Source organism: Myotis yumanensis, unplaced genomic scaffold (assembly GCF_028538775.1).
Source record: "Myotis yumanensis isolate MYYU_CA2020_CCGP unplaced genomic scaffold, mMyoYum1.0.hap1 SCAF_2, whole genome shotgun sequence".
NCBI classification, from domain to species: Eukaryota; Metazoa; Chordata; class Mammalia; order Chiroptera; family Vespertilionidae; genus Myotis; species Myotis yumanensis.
The window spans coordinates 91,371,970-91,394,471 of record NW_027223753.1 but is presented as its reverse complement, the minus strand read 5'-3'; the positions used below and the strand labels follow the sequence as shown (position 1 = coordinate 91,394,471).

Below are 22,502 nucleotides of genomic sequence, written 5' to 3'. Positions count from 1 at the left end.
TATAGCATACTGAACAATAGTTACACCCAGGGGTGAGATTGTGAAGGATAGAGCATGCTCTCTTTAAATAGCACTGGTTTTGCCAGGTGGCAAGTAAAGTTTTTTTTTTTTGTCATATAACATCTTGTAACCACTTAGGTGCATGCTCTGTGTGCTTAATTGAGTAACTAAAGCCTTAACATGTGGTCTTTCTCTGGTCATTGTTTATTTTTCCTCTTTTTCATTTTGGATTTGATGGAGCATAGAAGTAGCTAAACGTCACTGAGGATTCTTCTTGCTGAGTGGGACCAGGATGGTCCTGGTGACAGCCCTCATCCCGTGGGGCTGCTGAGACATGACTTATGGCACTGAACCCCTCTCAGTGTCTGCCCAAGCAGGATTTGTCTTCCTCTGTTGTTGTTTGTTTTTTTTTTCTGATATTTTTGAAGAGAAAAACTTGTGTCCAAAGAAAGTTTTAGAAATGCTTCCAGAGGTAATGATGGGAATTTGTTTTTGTTTTTGTTTTTGTCTGTATTCCTCTTCATCTGACTAAACTTCTGTGTTATTAATCTGGATTGTTGTGGATTATTTCTACTGTTTTATAAGCGATGGGTCCCATCTTCTCTAAAACCTACCAAAAATTATTGGGAGCCACTACAGTGTCATTAACTTTTTAAAATAATACTGTTTTTATTTTTCAATTACAGTTGAGGTACAATATAGTTTCAGGTGCATAACCCAGTGAGTGGACATTATATAACTTACAAAGTGATCATCTCAGTAAATCTCATACCGTCTAACACCATACATAGTTATTATAATACTAGTGGCCCAGTGCACGAAATTTGTGCATGGGGGTGGGTGTCCGTCAGCCCAGCCTGCACCCTCTCCAATCTGGTACCCCTTGGGGGATGTCCGACTGCCCTGTGGTATCGGACCTAAACCGACAGTTGGACATCCTTCTCACAATCTGGGACCACTGGTTCCTAACCGCTCACCTGCCTGCCTGCCTGATCGCCCCTAACCACTCTGCCTGCCAGCCTGCTTGCCCCCAACTGCCCCCCATGCCGGCCTTCTTGCCCCCAACTGCTGCCCCCCTCCCGGCCTGCTCGCCCCCAACTGCCCCCCCCCCCCGCCAGCCTGCTCACCCCCAACTGCCGCCCCCCTGCTGGCCTGCTTACCCCCAACTCCCCTCTCCCCCCGCTGGCCTGCTCACCCCCAACTGCCCCCCCCGCCAGTCTGCTCGTCCCTAACTGCCCCCCCTGCTGGCCTGATCGCATCCAACTGCCCCCCCTGCTGGTCTGCTTGTCCCCAACTGTCCCCATTGCCAGCCTGCTCACCCCCAACTGGCCCCCCCTGCTGGCCTGCTCGCCCCAAACTGCCCTCCCCGCCTGGCCTGATAGCCCCTAATCGCCTCTGCCTCGGCCCCACCAACATGGCTATGTCCGGAAGGATGTCTGGAAGGTCTCCTTGTCTAATTAGCATATTACCCTTTTATTAGTATAGATGTTATTCCAATAAATTTAATAAAAATTGTCTGCAAATTATGCTTACACTGGAAGTGAACCACTTATCAATTTTATTTTAATCATCACTGTAGGTGTAAAATTTGGCTTCCACACAGTTAGCATTTCTTGGGGGCCAGACATCAGAGACTTCATAGGTAGTTCTGAGGTCTTTGGCCTTGCTCTGAAGTTACTGGCTGCCCAAGTTATCACTCAAGGTGGTGAATTTTTCTACATTGTCTTGGTCTTTTTCTGGATCATTTTTATTCAGTTCCTCATTTGGCCTGTGATAATGGCCACATATTGTTGGCTTTATAGCTTTCAAGGTTTTCTTGAAGGGGTAGGAATTTTTGGAAAGGTTCCTTTCCTTGAACTCCCTTAAAGACGTCTTTTCACGCCCATGGATGTCTTTAGTGCCTGAAAGGACAACAGAGTGAGTGCAGAAGGACATTGGTTTGTGGGGCAATGGCTGGGATGAAAGGGAAAAAGTCTTCATGAGAAAAAGTATGGGTTGAGGATGGAATCTGCAAGGCAAGACCAGGGAGTCTTGGGGATATGCCACTAAAGAAGAGGGGGTAACAGGGCTTCTTCCTCTTTTACCTTCTTTTGGTGAATGGGGTTGGTTGTTACATAACTGTGGTTTCCTGATCATCTTCACCATGTCAAGATTTCTCAGAGCCCTACCCCAGGCCTCTTGAACATATGGTTTCTCGAGGACAACGAGGGGCCACACCCCTAGGCTTTAATTAATCAGGAAGCCTCTCCTCCAGCTAATGGTAGATCTGGGAGAGAAATTTAGACATTATAAAGCACCATCCTGACACTTCCATGGGGAGGGGTGAGGAGGCCAAGATGCTTTGGTAAGAGAAAAGGGGCATTTCTTTAGCACTCCTAAGCCTTCTCAAACTTATTGACCCCATGTTCAATTCTGATGGGTCACATGGTAGGGAGATGATGCTTCCCTCAAACGTTTCCCTAGGCCATCCATTTCAGTGGTTCATTGTTCTTTTTCATCCTTCATCATTCGATAGTTTCATAAGATTTATCTAAAATCTTTTCAAGGTAATGTGACTGTCTCTGTGGAGATGTGAATCATCCTGCTTCCCTAGTACAGGTTGCTTCTTATGCACCTTGAAAACCACTCACTTCTTGCCTACTACCAGAGAAATTTTCCATCTCACCCCCCCTTTTTCCACTGTCCATCTTAGCTTTGTTTAAAATCTTGGGGGTGATCATAGTAGGTATAGTATCTAGATTTGGGGTTTAACAGTATAAGGTGAATGAGGCAGAAATTTAAATTCCCGAACTTGGGCTTCCTGTTTGTATGTTGAAAACTGCACCTCCCCCCCCTCCCCCCCCCCACCTCTACAGGGAACTCGGGTAGTCAGACTCTTGGTCTGAGGATTGCAGACTCAGGTTCATAGAGGACAGGAGGCCCAGGCCCTATCAAAGTATGGATCAGAGGGAGAGCTAAAGGACCCTATAGAATCCATCTCAACCCCTGCCATCAGGAATTGCTGGGCTTGGTACTGGATGTGGATGTAACGTACACTGACTTCCTGCAGAGGACTCAGGGCAGTGAGGCCTTGATCTGAGGAGTCCGGCCTTGGGTCAACAGAGGGAGGATCCCAGGACCTGCCAGGGCTCAAGGTGGGGAACATGAGGGAGGAGGGAGGGACCCTGGGCCCTAGAACAGAATCATCCCACCCAGGGCGGATGACAACAGGCGATTTCTGTATCTGGGACTCAGAGACTAGGGGGCTTTGGTATAGGGAGCGGGACTTCAGATACGCAGAGGACCGGCCCAAGTCCTGCCAGAGTCAAGGTGAGGACCTCAAAGAAACACTAAAGGGACTCTGGACGCCACAACAGAGGGGACCCCACCAAGGCCCTCCCCCGGTGTAAGCCTGGGGAGTCCCCAGGGTGGGCTGATGACAACAGGCAATTTCTACATCCGGGTCTCAGACTCGGAGGGCTTTGGTATAGGGAGCGGGACCTCAGATACACAGAGGACTGGCCCAAGTCCTGCCAGAGTCAACATTAGGATGTAGCGACCCTGGATTGCATAACAGAGGGGACCCCACAGAAGCCCACCCTTGCTGTCAGCCCTGGGAGTCCCCAGGGCGGGATGACCACACGCAGTGTTTCCTGACTTCCACAAACCGGTCTGAGAGATCCTGGGAGCATGGTATCAGGAAAAGGGTCTCTGGTCCCAGAGGGGAAGGCCCAGGTCCTGTTGGAGTCAACCATCAAGGCAGCGGGCCTCCCTGGCCAGAGGTTAACGACCTCACCGCACCCACCTCGCCCCTCCCACCCCCCGCCTGGCGTTCCTTGAGCCTTTTGTTGTTTTGGATGTTACGGACCGTGGTTCTTTATATATATAGACTGGAGGCCTGGTGTAAGAATACGTGGATGGGTGGGGTCCGGCCGCCTGCCCCGATGGGGGCCATTTGGGGCTGGGCTGGCAGGGGGAAGAGGTTGTGGGAGGTTGGCCACCGCCCCGCCCCTGATCAGGGCCTGATTGAGGCTGGGCCAGATTGGGGGGGACGGGGCCACGGGAGGTCAGCCAGCCCTGCCCCTGGTGTGGGGGGGGTGGTCAGGGGGGATCGCGGGAGGTTTGGGGGGCTGATGGGGGGGCCGCAGTGCATGTCATAGTGACCAGTCGTTTCAGTTGTTCCGTCATTTTGGTCGCTTGGCTTTTATATATGGTGTCCCAAAATTCATGCAGGATTTGCAATTCAATTCAATTGCAAATCTTGCATGAATTTTGGGACACCCTATATATAGACTAGGGGCCCAGTGCATGAATTCATGCACCTTGAAGGGAACTGTGGGCCATGAGGCTGCTGTGGGCACAGGGGTGGGTCTCAGCCCATTCTCCGCTCACCCGCCCAGCCTCTCCCACCGTGGCCCCCATTCCCCTCTCTGCTGGCAGCCCCGCTTCCATTGTCGTTGCTCCCATGTGCTGGTGATGCTGGTTCTGCTTGCACCCACTGACTGCATGGAGTGATTGGGGCCAGTGCCAGTGGCAGGTGCAAGCGGGGCTGGTGTAGTCAGCGGGTGTGAGCTGTGGCTGCTGTCCCAATCATTCCTCAGGGGCAGGGGGAGGTGGAGAAGCCCTCAGGGGTGATTGGGGCCGGCACTTGCCACTTGCACCTGGCAGCGGGTGCGAGCGGAGATGTCGCTGGTAGTGGGTGCGAGAGGCGGCTGCCCCTCAGGAGCAGGGGGAGGTGGAGAAGTCCTGAGGGGCAATCGGGGCCAGCAGCCTCTGCTTACACCCGATGATGGCGCCTAGCAATCAGGTGTGAGCTGTGGTTCCGGTTCTGGCAGCGGGTGCAAACTGGGCCAGCGCCGGCAGCAAGTGTGAGCACCAGCAGGAAGTGCGAGCGCCGGGTGGGACTGCAGTGCACAGGAGCAAAGAATTTTCAGTAACCACCAGAGGCTCGCCTTGACGGCAGTGACTGGCGCCTTGCCTTGGCCTGGCGCCCCCATTCACCTGCTTCACCATCCCGCTGCAGCCGTTGCCTGCCATGCTCCGCACTCTGCCGCCTGCTGCCGACACCCACCATGTTCCATGCATGCCCCCTGGTGGTCAGTGCACATCATAGCAACCCGTTGTTCGGTTGTTCCGCCATTTGATCTATTTGCATATTAGGGTTTTATATACATACTAGAGGCCTGGTGCAGAAAAATTTGTGCACTCGGGCGGAGGGGGTGTCCCTCAGCCCAGCCTGTGCCCATTTGCAGTCCAGGACCCCTTGGGGGATGTCCACCTGTCGACGTAGGCCCACTCCCCAGGGGATCAGGCCTAAGCTTGCAGTCAGACCTCCTTCTGGCAGCCAGGGAGCCCTCGGGGGGTGTCTGACTAAAGGCTTAGGCCCCTTTACATTGTCATTTAAGAGATGCCCAAAGATTTCCTACAGCTTTCTTTATACCCAAGATTACACAAGTAGCGAGTCATGCTTTTCTTATAGACTTTTCATCATGAGTTTCTGTTATGTTATGAATATCTAGGATGAAAAGCAGCTGACATACATAATCTTAACCAGGGTTTCCTGCCAGCCACCTGGGAGGACAGAGCGGAATGTCCAGGTTGGTGAAAGTCTCATTACTGCAGGGCCTTAGGGAATAGCTGGCAGGAAGCTGGTCTCACCAAGGACTTTCCCGACTGAGCCTGGTTCTGCAGTGACAGCAGCTCCTATTGTACAGGGTTGTGAAATTATTCAGAAAAGGGTGAGGATAATGCATATACATTTTTTCTGCTTGAAACTGATTGGCATTTACTTTTGGGGTTTATTCTTTTCACCAATTAATTTATAATTGATTCCATTTTTTCTTTTCTTACCTGCCAGTCACTGCTTTTTTTCAGGAATAATTACAAGGAAGAGACTGCCATTTTTTACCAAAGTGTTTGTTGCAGCTCCTTTCTATTACGTGAAACTATGGATCCTCCCACCCCTGAACTGTCTTCCCTTCTCTTTTTCAGTTCTTCTGCTCCTTGTGTTTTGAATATGTTGCTGAAGAGCATTTGAACCATTTTTGTGAAACGAATTTCCATTTACCAAAATATGAGGAGTACACGTTCAGGGACCCTAAACTGGTATATAATAAACTATATAAACAGTGTTTGAAAAATTGTAGCTGTTTGTCCTGACACTGATGAAATGATGAAACCTACCCTTTCTGACTTTCTGGGTTTGGCTTGCAGCCCCTGAGATGTAATCCCTTTTCTAGAAAGATGTGCACTAAGAGTACTGTGTTCAGTTGAAGGAGAGCCAGACAGGCTCTCCATGGAGAACAGATCACATATTTCCTTTGTCACTTTCGTACCTCCTTAGGTTGTCATGTTGAGAGACATGCCATCTTGCAGCAGGAAGGAGTTTGTTAGCAAGCACTGGCAAACATCTGGTTCCTTGTTCTTCCTATGTAGCTCACAGCTGCAGATCTCAAGAAATCTGAGATTTTATCAAATATGGCTTTCACTTTCAAAAGTGCTCCTTTTAATTTTGGTTAGTCTTTTTATGTTAAAAAAGAATGTTTCTGTGTTGCTTGGTTACTCCATAGATACATGGCATATTAATCCTTTTGGATATCTCTTTATAAGCTGGCACTTTTGTAGATGTTTTAAAATCTGGTACTTTTTCCCCTTCTTTTCAAAGGGAAGAGGAACTGCTGCCCTGGCCAGTGTGGCTCAGGTTGTTGGGCGTTGTCCTGTGCACCAGAGGTTGCTGGTTCCAATTCCTGGTCAGGGCACATGCCTTTGTTGTGGGCTCCATCCCTGGTAGGGGGCGTGCAGTGGGGCAGCCAATCAGTGTTTCTCTCTCTCTCCCTCTCCCTTCCTTCCTCAGTCTCTAAAAATCAATAAAAATATTAAAAAAAAAAAAAGGTAAGAGGAATTGCTGAATACTATGTGCCATAGCACTGGAGGCAATTTACAGCTTGAATATTGCAGCTAAGGAAATTGTCAGAGTGATGCAATGGTGATTTTTTGCTCTCTGATGCTAAGTGCACCTAACGAGAATGCTAAATGCAGCTCCTTCTGCCTGCTAGCAGCAGGGTAGGCAGGGACTGGCATGGTCCCCACTGCTTTGTCTGCTTCCCTATGCAGGGGCTGGTTTTAGTTGTGTCCAGCCTCCAAGCTTTAGGGATATAAGGATCATGCAGCTGCTGAAGAGCAGGAGCCACAAGCATTTCTAGTATGGTGTGCAATCTTCCTATAGCTCAAGCAACAGGTTCTTAAAATAAAAGTATCAGAAATATTTTGCATATATTTTCAGTCTAGCCATTAAAGAAATTATCTACTATCCAGGAAGGTGCCACAATTTTTTTAAAATATATTTTTATATTTATGTATTTTAAATCATTCTTTATTGTTGAAAGTATGACATATGTCCCCTTTTTTCCCCATTGACTCCCTCCAGCCCACCACCACCTCCCTCCACTCTCCCTTCCCTGCCCCATTGTCTGGCTATGGGCCGTGCATATACACTTACAAAGTTCTTGGTTGATTATTTACCATCCACCCATCCACCCTCCCCCACCTTCCCTCCCAGATTCTACACTCTGTTCCATTCTTCCATGTCTCTGGATCCACTCTGTTCATCAGTTTATTTTGTTACTTAGATTCTACATTATGAGTGAGATCATGTGATACTTGTCTTTCTCTGATAGACTTATTTCTCTTAGTCTGATACTCTCTAGGTCCCTCCATGCTGTCTCAAAGGGTAAGAGATTCTTCTTTTTTACTGCTGCATAGTATTCCATGGTATAAATGTTCTACCATGGAACAAAAACTGGTTCTACCAGTGTTTTTAACCACTCATCTGCTGATGGGCACTTGGGCTGTTTCCAGATCTTAGCTATTGTAAATTGTGCTGCTATGAACATAGGAGTGCATACATTCTTTCTGATTGGTGTTTTGGGTTTCTTAGAATATGTTCCTAGAAGTGGGATGATCACTGGGTCAAATGGCAGTTCCATATTTAATTTTTTTGAGGAAACTCCATAATGGCTGCACCAGTCTGCATTCCCAGCAGCAGTGCACTAGGGTTCCCTTTTCTCCACATCCTTGCCAGTACTTGTCATTTGTTGATTTGTTGACGATAGCCATTCTCACAGGTGTGAGGTGATACCTTTTTGTCGTTTTAATGTGCATCTCTCTGATGATCAGTGACTTTGAGCATTTTTTCATTTGTCTTTTGGTTGTCTGTATGTCCATTTTGGAGAAGTATCTATTAGATCCTTTGCCAATTTTTTAATTGGTTTGTTTGTCTTCCTTTTGTTAAGTTGTATGAGTTCCTTATATATTTTGGATATTAACCCTTTATCAGATGTATCATTGCCAAATATGTTCTCCCATATAGTGGGCTCTCTTTTCATTTTGTTGATGGTTTCTTTTGCTGTGCAGAAGCTTTTTATTTTGGTGTAGTCCCATTTGTTTATTTACTCTGTAGTTTGCTTTACCCTTGGATATATATCCGTAAACATATTGCTACGAGAGATATCTGAGATTTTGCTGCCTATGGTTTCTTCTAGGATTTTTATGGTTTCAAGAGTTACATTTAAATGTAAGTCTTTTATCCATTTTGAGTTTATTTTTGTGTATGGTGTAAGTTGGTTGTCTAGTTTCATTTTTTTTGCATGTATCTGTCCAATTTTCTCAACACCATTTATTGAAGAGACTGTCTTGACTCCACTGTTTGCTCTTGCCTCTGTTGTCAAATATTAATTGAGTGTAATGGCTTGGGTCAATTTATGGGTTCTGTGTTCTGTTCCATTGATCTACAGGCCTATTCTTGTGCCAGTACTAGGCTGTTTTGTTTACGGTGGCTTTGTAGTATAACTTGAAATCTGGTATTGTGATTCTTCCAACTTTGTTTTTCTTTCTCAAGATTTCTGCAGCTATTTGGGGCCTTTTTTTTTATGTCACATAAATTTTTGGAATATTTGTTCCAGATCTGTAAAATATGCTATTGATATTTTAATAGGGATTGCATTGAATCTATAGATTGCCTTGGGTGGTATGGACATTTTAATGATGTTGATTTTACCAATCCATGACCACAGTATATTCTTTCACTTGTTTATATCACAATTTTTGCTTAGTGTTAAATTTATTTCAGTGATTATTTTTCTTATTAAGCACCATAGGAAAGGATGAAATGCAAATGACCAAATAATTTTGGTATATGTAATATATGTGATGGGTGACCTAGTTACAAAACAATCATCAATACAATAGTAAAATCAAGAATTGCCAGTTTAAAGGAAAAAGTACAAAGGTTTAATAAAAATATGAAAATATTTTAAATATCACAAAAAGTAATAGAAATGAATAAAAAGCATACATTTTAAAGCATTAATTAGCAGAATTGACAAAAACTCACATTAATCAATGTCAGGGAGGAATTGTCTAAAAACATTCACAAATACAACCTTTTTATATGGCTGTTTGCCTGTATATTTTTACAATTTAGATTACTCATACACCCCCCCTTTTTTTGCCGTGACAGTTATCTTCAGTCTCATCCTTCTATAACTGGAGAAACTCCAGTGGATGGGGGTTCCAGGATTGTTCAATACAGCATTATTTATTTCATGTGACCACCAGTGGAGAGCTTCCTCTGCCCCTGTCCCCTGATGTCTAACTCACTCATTTCAGGGCTTATGTTTAGCCCCGGGAAAGCCCAGGTTACTGTGCTGAGGACTGAAAGGCCATTCTTTTCTGGGCTGAATGATCATGGATTCAAGAGGAGGGAGGGGCCTTGACATGATGTCAGAAGGAGCACTTTATTTTCATAAATCACATATTAACATCATGCACAGGGCTGTCCTGGCAACACTGCAGATGAAGCCTCGCCTACTTGGCTGCTGTCCCCAGGCTCAGATGACATAGTTAAAATCCTCCTGGAGTCAGCCCTTTATTGAGGACAGCAGGGACTGAGTGGCCCAGCAGAGAAGAGAGTTTGACTGGGCCTGGTGTTGCTGAGGAAACAGCCAGGTTCCTCCTTTATTTTTTTCACTCCTCTACCACCTTTGTTAAAGCTTTAAGTTCTAGGACAACAGCCTTGTCACTCCACTTCCAGTGGACACCTGGGCCTGGACCATACCTGCCACATGGGATCCCCCAGTATGCCCTCACTCACAGCCACAATGCTCTGTAATCATTAATGTGTCTCCATATGCAGGTGTCAGCAGATGCTCAGTGTGTGTGGGAGCATACAATACAGTTATTGTGCTGTGGATTGTTTTTTTCCTGAGGGGCAGTGTTTGGTATCACTGACCTATTGATAGACCCTTGTCATTAATTTGCATATTCGCCTCTGTTTACTAATTCCAAAGTCTCTTACCAAATTCATCTCATTAGCACAGCTAACCACTATTGTAGCCAAACTTAGTATTAAGCGCATTACACAGATGAAATACTGAGTAGATTTGTAAAAACATAATCATGATAATTAATGGTCAGTCAGTTTAGGCTGCTCACAAATGCAGCTGTTCATTTTGCCCTGATTCCTTATGCCAGAGTGATATCTCAATTAACACTAACTAGGGAAATTGTGCCTAAGAGTCAGCTGATGTAACTCTCCCCGTCCATGCCCCCTCCTCAAACAAAGCAAAACAAACAAAAATAAAACAAGGAAAGAAAAGAAACTAAGATTTCTTCACTGTCTTTTATTTAGTAGACACCATGCTAATTCACATTTTTTTTCTATCATTTAATTTGAACTCTACCCAGTATGTGAGGGAGTAGTTAAACATTACACACAGAAAAGGTCCATTGTGGACTGCGAGGTCTGCCTAGAGGGTCTGCAGTGGACAGCCTGCATCACTGCATGCTGCAGATCCCAGTTGGCCTTTCCCTCCTTTTCTCCTTTCTTACCCTTTATCCTGGGAGTTAAGAGGCCACAACCCGCCTCACTTGAGAAGAAATTCTGGGGTGAGGGGAGGCAGGCAGCTAAACCTGCACTACTCCTCACCTTGTATTGGTTCCCATTTCATGAGTCCCACTGAGCAATGATATTATCCTGGGTTATATTGAAGTAGCATACTGACTCCTGGTTTATACAGCTAACTTTTAGTAGTATTTTGGGAAATTTTACCCTCTTCAGAGATCAGACAGGTGATAGAAGAGATCTTAAATAGTAGAAGAGTCCTTGAAATTCATGTTACTCTGTGCAGATTTCTTTATAATACTGAGCTGAATAGATTTGAAAATATATAAATGTTTATTTTTTATGTTAGTTAATGTTCAATCCAACATCCATTTATATTAAACTAGAGGTCTGGTGCACGAAATTCGTGCCCTCGTGGTGGGGGGTGTCACTCAGCCCAGCCTGTGCCCTCTTGCAGTCTGGGAGCCCTCAGAGAATATCATACTGACGAAGGACCCCAGTTATGTGCTAAAGAGCTCTTCTTTCCACTACTAGTCCTAGATATCCTATATAATAAAGCCTAATATGCTAAATGTCTGGTTGTCTGGTTGGCCAAAGTGTAATATGCTAATGATAGGCTAAGGCTGCTCAACCGCTCGCTATGACTTGCACTGACCACGAGGGAGCAGATGCTCTGACCAATAGGTTAGCTTGCTGCTGGGGTCCGGCCGATTGGGACTGAGTGAGACAGGCCGGATGTGCCCTGTCAGTTGGACATCCTCAGTGCTGCTGCAGGGGTAGGAGAGGCTCCCGCCCCCTCTGCTGCTCTGGCCAGCCGTGAGCCCGGTTTCAGGCTTAGTGGTGCTCCCCCTGTGGGAGCGCACTGACCACCAGGGGGCAGCTCCTGCATTGAGCGTCTGCCCTGTGGTGGTCATTGTCCATCATAGCGACCAGTCATTCTGCTGTCGGGCCAAAACTGGCTCTCTGACATCCCCCAAGGATCCTGAGTTGCAAGAGGGCGCAGGCCAGCCCGAAGGACCCCACCGGTGCTTGATTGGGGCCAGGGAGGGACTTGGGAGGTTGGCCAGCTGGGGTGGGATGATGGGATGGTGGGAGGGCTCTAGGACATGTCAGGCCCATCTCATTCAGTCCTGATTGGCTGGATCCCAGCAGCAAGGTAACCTACCAGTTGGAGCCTCTGCCCCCTGGTGGTCAGTGCACGTCACAGTGACTGCTCAACCAGTCAACTGTCTGCCCCCTGGTGGTCTGTGCATGTCATAGTGAGCAGTTGAGCGGCCTTAGCATATCATTAGCTTATTACGCTTTGATTGGTTGAACGGCCCACCAGACGACGAGACACTTAGCATATTCGGCTTTTATTATATAGGATTCCAGTATAGGCCAGTATTAAGGGCCTTCCTCCTCCCAAAATGTAAGAAAAGAAATTAGCAAAAGACTACCTATCAGGTTTTTAATAAATTATATAGGAAAATATTTTAATTTTAGCAGTCTCCCTTCCTCACATCCTCTACCCTGAATTCACTGTGGGCATAGCTATTTGAGAACATGACCTGGAGAAGAATGGTTTGGTCTTGAAGAGCAGTCCTGTTGTTCCATTAGTTTTGAGCATGAATGATATGAATGTAGGACATCCCCTTCCCTTCCTTTTACATTAGGATCATTGTGTCAGTCTGTGCACGAACAATGGCATGTTGTAAAAAATTAACAGCTTAAGATTCAGGTTCTGTCTGGGCTCACTTTCTGAGTTCCTATAGGATCATGGGGAATGTCTGCCTCTAAGCCAGTCCCACCTGTGAAATATTCTATATCTACCTCTTTTGATTTTGTTAGTTTTGTATTTTTGAAGTGTAACTGATGACGGTGTGCTTTAGGTATCTTGATACCTTCTATCTTATTTTTTTTTGACTTTCAAGATAAGACATGTAGTTGTTAGGAATCCTTTTATAGTAAGAACGACTTCTGAACCATTCTGCCTGTGAACAACTTTTCCTCTGCAGCTCCAAGGCCTAGAACTTTGTTTTGTAATTCTGTGAACCTGAATGTCCACAATAGGGCAGTTCACTTACTGCACATGAACCCAGTTATGTGCTAAAGAGCGCTTCTTCCCACTACTACTCCTAGATATCCTATATAATAAAGCCTAATATGCTAAATGTCTGGTTGTCCTGTTGGCCAATCAAAGCATAATATGCTAATGATATGCTAAGGCTGCTCAACCGCTTGCTATGACTTGCACTGACCGATAGGTTAGCTTGCTGCTGGAGCAGATGCTCTGACCGATAGGTTAGCTTGCTGCTGGGGTCCAGCCGATTGGGACTGAGCGAGAGAGATGGGCCGGATGTGCCCTGGAGCGCCCCCGCGGTCCCTCCCCGGCTGGCCAGATAGTCGACTTCAAGTAACAAAAGAATTAATTCTTTCAACTTGCTTATGAGTTGGTTGGCAGCCACACATGTTTATAGAAACATTTTTCACTAGAGTGCTTGCAAATCTATTCAGCCACTGGGTAACTGAAACAGTACAAACCCTATATTCTACAAATACAATATTTTTAAGTTTCTGTAGCATACTGATTTCCAAAATTAGTCATGTGCTTTACCTACCTTATTCAATTTCTGCCAACATTAGAGTTATTGTTCAAAATTATGAATGTGTGTGAAATCTAGAATGAACTCACGGTATCTCTCCCTTTTTTCTTGTTCTTTTTGCCCTGGACAATGCCTACAATGTGCAAGTTATATATTAAAATATAACATGCATTTATTTAATTTTTAGGGCTTATGATATATTTTCACATGCATGATTTATTTTTTTGACAGTATTAAAGATGTCCCTCATTCCTCTTTCCCTTTGCCCACTTCCACCCAGCTACTAACCCACCCCAGGCCTTAACCACACTATTGTTTTTGTCCACAGGCTTTGCATATATGCATATATGTTCTTTGGTTAATCTCTTCCCATTCCCCCCACACTCCTCCCCTCTGAGATCTGTCTGTTTGTTCCATGCATCCATGCCTCTGGATCTATTTTGCTCATCAGTTTATTGTTTTCATTAGATTCCACATATAAGTGAGATCATGTGATATTTGTCTTTCTCTGACTGGCTTATTTCACTTAGCAAAATTATCTCCCAGTCCATTCATGCTGTCGCAAAGGGTGAGAGATCCTTTTTTTTTTTTTTTTTACAGCTGCATAGTATTCCATTGTATAAATGTACCACAGCATTTCCCCCCACTCATCTACTCCCCACTCATCTACTAATGAACACAAGTTATTTCCCAATATTAGCTATTGTAAATAATGCTGCTATGAACATATGGGTGCATATATTTTTTCTTCTTTAAAAAAATCCTTATTTTTGAAAATATTATGTTCCTCTTTTTCCCCCATTGAGCCTTTCTTGCCTACCACTGCCCCCTGCCCCAGGACTTCACCACCCTATTGTCTGTATCCATGGGTTATGCATATATGCATACAAGTTCTTTGGTTGATCTCTTCCCACCCACCCACTCACCTCCTCTTTCCTGCTGAGATTTGACAGTCTGTTCTGTGTTTCTATGTCTCTGTACCTATTTTGTTCATCAGTTTATTTTGTTCATTAGATTCCACATATGAGTGAGATCATGTGATACTTGTCTTTCTCTGACTGGCTTATTTTGCTTAGCATAATATTCTCCAGGTCCCTCCTTGCTGTTTCAAAGGGTGAGGATTCTTCTTTTTTACTGCTGCATAGTATTCTATGGTGTAAATGTACCATAGCTTTTTTAGCCACTCATCTGCTGAAGGGCACTTGGGCTGTTTCTAGATCTTACCTATTGTAAATTGCACTGCTATGAACATAGGGATGCATACATTCCTTATATCCTTTCTTTAACCAGTTCTCTAACTCTTGCTTACTTTCTTTTCCTACTGGTATCCACATGATGCGGATGTTGTTATGTTTCACATTGTACCAAAGATTCCTTAAATTATCCTCCTGCTTTCTAAGTCTTTTTCTTTTTGCTGCTCTAATTGCATGTTTTTTTCCTACCTTGTCTTCCAAGTCCCTGATTTGATCCACTGCTTCATCCAATCTACTTTTAATTCCTCTCAGTATATTCTTGATGTCATATGATATTCTTTATTTCCCACTGTTTCTTGTTCATGGTTTCTATTTCTTTTTTATGCTATTGTAATTTCCACCCACTAAGTTACTTGTAATTCTCATAAGTTCCTTGAGAATCCTTATAACCATTATTTTGAAGTCTATATCTGATAAATTGCTTGCCTCTATTTTATATCACTCTTTCTGGGGATTCCTCCTTTTTATTTCATCCAGGGATTGTTTCTTTGTCTCCCCATTTTAACTGTCTTTTTTTGTTTGTTTCTATGTTTTAGATAGAACTGTTACGCATTTCAATCTTCATGGGATGGTTTTACATAGTAAGTGTCTTGTGGGACCCAATTGTACAATCTCCTTGATCTGTTGAGCTCATGATCTAGTAATGTCCCTTATGTGGATTATGTGGACCCTATTGTTTACATGGGTATTTATTGCTGTTGGTTATGTTCATGTGTGGGATCAATCCTCTGGCTGGCTGTGAGGTTCAGTTCTGACCATGTCATGCTAGTTGTTGTACAGGCACTGACAGAACAAAACAAGACAAAATAAAGCAAAATAAAAAACAAGACAACAAAATCACCCAATAACATTAAGAAAAAGAGTAAGAAAAGAAAAAAAGAATAAAAGCATAATAATAGTCAAAAGAGCCGTAACCGGTTTGGCTCAGTGGATAGAGCGTCGGCCTGCACACTCAAGGGTCCCAGGTTCGATTCCGGTCAAGGGCATGTACCTTGGTTGCGGGCACATCCCCAGTAGGGGGTATGCAGGAGGCAGCTGATCATGTTTCTCTCTCAACCGTGTTTCTTTTTGTTTTTTTTTTAAAATATATTTTATTGATTTTTTACAGAGAGGAAGGGAGAGAGAGATAGAGAGTTAGAAACATCGATGAGAGAGAAACATCGACCAGCCACCTCCTGCACACCTCCTACTGGGAATGTGCCCGCCACCCAGGTACATGCCCTTGACCGGAATCGAACCTGGGACCTTTCAGTCCGCAGGCTGACGCTCTATCCACTGAGCCAAACCGGTTTCGGCTCTCAACTGTGTTTCTAATTCTCTATCCCTCTCCCTTCTTCTCTGTAAAAAATCAATAAAATATATTTTAAAAAATAGTCAAAAGAAAAAAAGAGCAAGTGGAGACAATATATGAAAGGAAAGAAGAAAAGGGAAAAAAAAGAAAGAGAAAAAAATATTAGTAAAAGAAAACCAGAAAAAAAGGTAAAACAAAAAATAGGAAGAAAATAGAATTAGAAAAGGAAAGAGAGAATTATGAAATATTAAGGGAAAAATGGAAGAAAAAATAAAAAGTAAAAATGGAGTAAAATAAAAAATAAAGAAAAAATAATGAAGCTTGCTGGTTTCTGTTCCATTGCTATCCAAAGCTGGCCACTTGGTGTGCAGGTTCCTGGCCTCCCTGCACTCTGTCCACAGCTAGAAAATTCAGAAATGTGTCATCAAAGGAATTTCATGTTCATTAACAGACCTTTGGATTATAGTCATTCATTCTATTCAGATGGGGTATTTAGATTTGGGTAGTAAGAGCATGCAAGTATTTGAATAAACTTTGTAACTTTTAAAAGATTATAATAATGTTAGTATTATAGGAGACATTAAGCCAATACTTGTTAATTGATTATCTTATTCCAAATACTTTGGACTGTTATTTCTTAAGTACTATGAAATGTTTGGGTTTATTCTTAGGTCATTTTTGGATAAAAGATTTAATTTTCTCTGTTATTTTGCTTGGTTGAATTAACCACGGTATTCTTCATTTTAATGTCACCTTTTTCAAGGTGTGTGTACTAGACTAATGATTTGTAGTTTTAAAGTGCTTTGTATTTATATACTAATTATGAGAGATTAACCAGAGACATGTTTCATATCTTCCTGGAGCACTTAAATGTCCTGCTTCCCCGTGTCCAGCATTCCATGTTATACATGTTATATTTCTTATTATTTCTGTCCACAGAGAAGGGCTCAACAAATAGTATTCTCCTGGTGGCTGGGATTTCCTTTTATCTGACCCAGAAGTTTAAGTTTACTGACATTCATCTCTATTTCTCTTTGGAATATTAGACCTGGTAATGGAATATCAAAGGTTAGATACAAAGAATGGCATATATAAGGGAGAACGGAGGATTAGTTGGCCTAGGACTCACATTAGTTGTTAGGGGATCATAGTAGGGCCAAGTCTAACAAAAGTGTGACAGAATTGGACTGGGAAAGAGGCATGGGTAACATTCCCAAATGGTCAAGGCATATTTCAGAGAACACTTGCTGCTTCTTAGGGCTTAGTGCCACTCCATTATAGTCACTGGTCTTAAAGGGGCATTACTCTAAACCAGTGGTTCTCAACCTTCTGGCCCTTTAAATACAGTTCCTCATGTTGTGACCCAACCATAAAATTATTTTCGTTGCTACTTCATAACTGTAATGTTGCTACTGTTATGAATCGTAATGTAAATATCTATATGCAGGATGGTCTTAGGCGACCCCTGTGAAAGGGTCGTTCGACCGCCAAAGGGGTCGAGACCCACAGGTTGAGAACCGCTGCTCTAAACCCATTGTCCAACATTACCTATGTAATTTATGATCTCAGAGAGAACTTGTATGAGGATGTATGCATGGTTTAGTGAAAATCATCTACAGTTTCTTCAGCTCTTATGTACCAACTAGAGGCCTGATGTATGAAATTCATGCAAGGGGTTCGGCCCTTGCAGCCCCCTCTTTGTCCGGAAGGACGTCCCATCTAATTAGCATATTATGCTTTTATTATAGATTACATTGCTAATGACTTTAAATGCTACATTATTTCATTTAGTTTTTGCAGAAACTTTGTGAAATGGATATTCTTTATCCCCATTTTTCAGCGATGAAATTGAAGTCCTGAGAGGTAACATGATTTGCTCAGGCTTCAGGTAAGATTTGGAAAATACTGGATCTGGGATTCAGGACTGTGTCACTGTGGTAACTTGTTATAGACCAGTGATGGTGAACCTTTTGAGCTCGGCGTGTCAGCATTTTGAAAAACCCTAACTTAACTCTGGTGCCGTGTCACATATAGAAATTTTTTGATATTTGCAACCATAGTAAAACAAAGATTTATATTTTTGATATTTATTTTATATATTTAAATGTCATTTAACAAAGAAAAATCAACCAAAAAAGTGAGTTCACGTGTCACCTCTGACACGCATGTCATAGGCTCGCCATCACTGATATAGACACTGAGCACTTACTATGTAGCAAGCACTGGGCTGAGTACTGGAAATGCAAAAAATAAAATAAAAAATAAAAAAATAATTAAACTGCCCTCCCCTAAAGGAGGATAATACATCATCTTCATTGGAATGCTAAGGAGATTCCAAAATGACTTAATTAAAAGCACTGCATAAATACATTACATTATATTAGTTAGTTTGGCAGTGTTTTCCTGCCAACATGAAGTGCCAAGAATCAATAGGAAGAAGTATATGATTATAAAAAAGAAATGAGCAGAGCCATAGAAAGGCTAATTCAAAGCATGGAATGTTAAGAAACTTACAGATTTATTTATGTGAAGTTTGGAAGATTCTACTCTAGCAGTTTCTGGCCGGTTTTGATGATTGATGATATACTGAAAGTAGCTGAGCTACTCAAATTAACACAAGTTGCTTTATTGAAACCATGGTTTTTCAGAGAACCCTATTTTTATTTTATTTTTTTTAAATTCTTTTAAATTCTTTATTTTTTTGGTATAGCAAAGGTGGAGATTTATTGAAGAACAAGTACAGACTCCCACATGGGGAGAGGGAAAGAGTCCCCGAGAACCCTATTTTTAATGCATCTGAAGTACACACCGTGTTATGTTGGCTATAGAGTGTTTTAGAGTCAGGGTGGAAATGAAGAAGCAAACAAGGGCGATATTATGTGGTTTCCACACCATTTATCAGTATATCACCTATAATATTATGCAGAGCAGCTAGTGATAATGTGTGAAACGCAAGTAGGGGAAATGCTCATATTTGGGAAGATGATTACAATCAAGATAAGGGATGAGCTATATTAAAAAAAATCATGGTTTAGTACTAAGGACTATAGAGAACAGTATTACCAATTTGCTTTTACTTAGCAAAATGAATAAAAAATTAGTTGACCCAGCTCTTAGGTTTATAGGTAAAATCAAGAATGTTATACTAATATTGTTTCTTATATGACTTGAATGTAATCCAAAATACTTTATTTTTGTATTGGTAACTTCTAAAATGTACCATTCTGCTTTAAAAAATATATATTTTTTAATTGATTTCAGAGAAGAAAGAAGAGGGAGAGAGAGATGGAAACATCAAGGATAAGAGAGAATCATTGATCGGTTGCCTCCTGCACGCCCCCCACTGTGGATCAAGCTTGCAACCTGGGCATGTGTCCTTGACCAGTATGGAACCCAGGAACCCTCAGTCTCCAGGCCCATGCTCTATACACTGAGCCAAATTGGCTAGAGCAAATATATTTTTATTGATTTCAGAGAGTAAGAGAGAGGGAGAGAAACAACAATGATGAGAGAGAATCAATGATTGGCTGCCTCCTGCATGCCCCCTACTGGGGATCAAGCTGGCAACCCCGGCATGTGCACTGATCAGGAATCAAACCATGATCTGCGGGTTCATAGGTCTACACTCAACCACTGAGCCATTCCGGCCAGACCCATTCTGCTTTTCGGATTGTCTAGGCATTTTTCATCACCAAGTACTACTTTGATGGAATTATGTCAATGAAGTTAGAGAAAATGAAAAGGTGTGCTTGGGAGCCATTAATATCTAAGTGATACTGTATATTTTGATTTTATCTGAAATATGAGTGAAAGGGGGGAAAAGAAATTTGTATACTATTATATGTGTATGTGTGTGTATATACACACATACACGAAATCAATATCATTTCTTCTCTATAGCATTTATAACCGTTTTGATTTTTACAAATGAAGAAATTGTGGTTTTAAGAGATGAAATGACTTGCTAGTTAAGACAGGGTTAGAATTTGAATCCAGGACTCCCACCCCCACAAAAACCAACAACAAACTTCTTGCTTTTGCTGGAGTATGCTGCTGTCTCTGGATTGAATTGCTGTTATCAGCAAGATTATAAAACATGATGGTGAAGTTGTAGTGTTGTTTGATTTACTTATTTTGAGCACCACAATGATATTAAGTAGGTATTTTCAAGCAAATCCTATATTGAATTTAGAAGATGTGTAAGAAAAGACCTGACTGGCTACATTTTTTTTCTTTATTGTTGAAAGTTTTACATGTCTCCTTTTCCCCCCATTGACATCTCCCAGCCTGCTCCTGGCCCCCAGCACATGCCCCCACCCCACTATTGTCTGTGTCCATTGGTCATGATCATATGTATGGATACAAGTCCTTTGATTGGTCTCTTACGCGGCCCCCCCCCCCCCCCCCCCCCATCACCTTCCCTCTGAAGTTTGATGGTCTGTTCGATGCTTCTGTGTCTCTGGATCTATTTTTGTTCATCAGATTATGTTCTTTATATTCCACAAATGAGTAAGATCATGTGATATTTATCTTCTCCACCTGGCTTATTTCACTTAGCATAATGCTCTCCAGGTCCATCCATGCTGTTGTGAATGGTAAGAGTTCTTTCTTTTTTACAGCAGCGTATTTTATTGTGTAGATGTACCACAGTTTTTTAATCCACTCATTTGCTGATGGGCACTTAGGCTGTTTCCAAATCTTAGCTATTGTAAATTGTGCTGCTATGAACATAGGGGTGCATATGTCCTTTCTGATTGGTGTTTCTGATTTTTTGGGATATATTCCTAGAAGTGGGATTACTGGGTCAAATGAGAGTTTCATTTTTAATTTTTTGAGGAAACTCCATACTCTTTTCCACAGTGGCTGCACCAGTCTGCATTCCCACCAGCAGTATTAGCCAGGTGTTAGACCAACAACACACCACATAAGTGTCTGAGTTTTAATCTTGAACTCAGGCTTTGCTCATCTTGTTTGTATGTACACTATCTGTTGTATCTTCCCCGTTCCCTCTGGCTCTCCAGACTTGACTCATCATTGAATATCCAGGTTGAGCCTCACCTCTTCCATGTTGCATTTTCAGTCCTTCTCACATTTTTTAAAATATATTTTTATTGATTTCAGAGAGGAAGAGAGAGATACAAACATCAATGATGAGAGGGAATCATTGGCTGCTTCCTGCATGCCCCCTACTGGCAACCTGAACATGTGTCCTTTGCGGGAATCAAACCTGGAACCCTTCAGTCCGTACGCCCTATCCACTGAGCCAAACCAGCTAGAGCAGTCTTTCTCACATTTGCTGCTCCTCCTCACCTTTGTGGGACATTATGGCTGTCCTTCTGTTAATCATACTTTATTGTATAAATGTATTTCTATACATCTGTATTGTGAATACCATGGTGCTTCAGCTTCATACTGTTAAATTCTTTGATGTCTTGGATGGTGATAAACAATAGTATTTTGCACAAAGTAGGACTTTAAAGAATCATCTTATAAATTATTCAGTGTAACTTTATTTTAGTAAAGCTCTCTGCTGGTAGAGAAGTAAAATGGTTTGAGCATGCATGGCATTACAGAGTTCAGTCAGCATGACTCTTATGCACTGTTGGTGGGACTCAGTGGTGGAATACTAGTGCACTCCTGCTTGGGAGATCCATTTGGCAGTATATTTTCTACTTTTAAAATGCATTGAACTGTTTGACATTTCAACTCAACTTTTAGGAGTTTATCCTAAAAATGCAAACATTTGTGCAAGGTTATTTTTTATAGATTTATTCATTTTAATAAAATACTGGAAAAATTTTAAATATTCATCAATAGGGAAATGGTTTAATATATTGTGGAGCTTTCATTTGTTGGAATACTCTGTACCATTTAAAACAATGAGGAAGATCTATATGTATTACTGGACTTTCATTATATACCATCACTGTAAATTTTTAACTGATAAGAATAAGTTGCAGAATGGTATGCTAATATTTGTATAAAAAATTAGTGTATCAGAGAGGGATATGTGTGTATGTGTACTTACAAACATAGATTGTATAGCATAGCATGGAAACATGCCATAGGGAAGTACAGAGGCTGTGGAAGTTTACTTTTCATTGTTTACCCTTTTTGTTGTTAATTCACACCTGAGGATATTTCTACCATTGCTTTTCAGAGAGTGAAAGGGAGGAAAGGAATAAGGAGGGAGGAAGGGGGGGGGGGAGAGAGAGAGAGAGAGAGAGAGAGAGAGAGAGAGAGAGAGAGAGAGAAAGAAACAGAGAAACAGAGAAACGTAAACATCAATGTGAAAGAGACACATCGATTGGTTGCCTCTCACAGGTACCCCGAGTGGGGCCAGGGATCGAACCTGCAACTCAGGAAGGTGCCCTTGAACGGGAATCTAACCCGATCTTTCTGTGTGTGGGCCGATGCTCTGTCCACTGCGCCACATAGGCCAAGGCTATTTACCTTTTTGTAACATTTGAATTTTATTGCCATATATATGATTT

The 22,502-nt window shown here is 42.6% G+C and overlaps 1 protein-coding gene across 5 annotated transcripts in view; it reads left to right on the top strand.

The window, feature by feature from the left end:
* The window catches only part of FARS2 (phenylalanyl-tRNA synthetase 2, mitochondrial), a 540,234-nt gene that overhangs the window by 71,871 nt on the left and 445,861 nt on the right, over positions 1–22,502 (top strand). For 2 of the 5 annotated variants that reach the window (XM_070403453.1, XM_070403448.1), the window contains exon 1: positions 15,286–15,298. The exons of the other annotated variants lie outside the window; for them this stretch is intronic. In XM_070403453.1, coding sequence (XP_070259554.1) covers positions 15,286–15,298 — 13 coding nt within the window. Of the gene's footprint in view, positions 1–15,285; positions 15,299–22,502 lie in introns of those variants that run through there. 5 annotated transcript variants of the gene reach the window in all.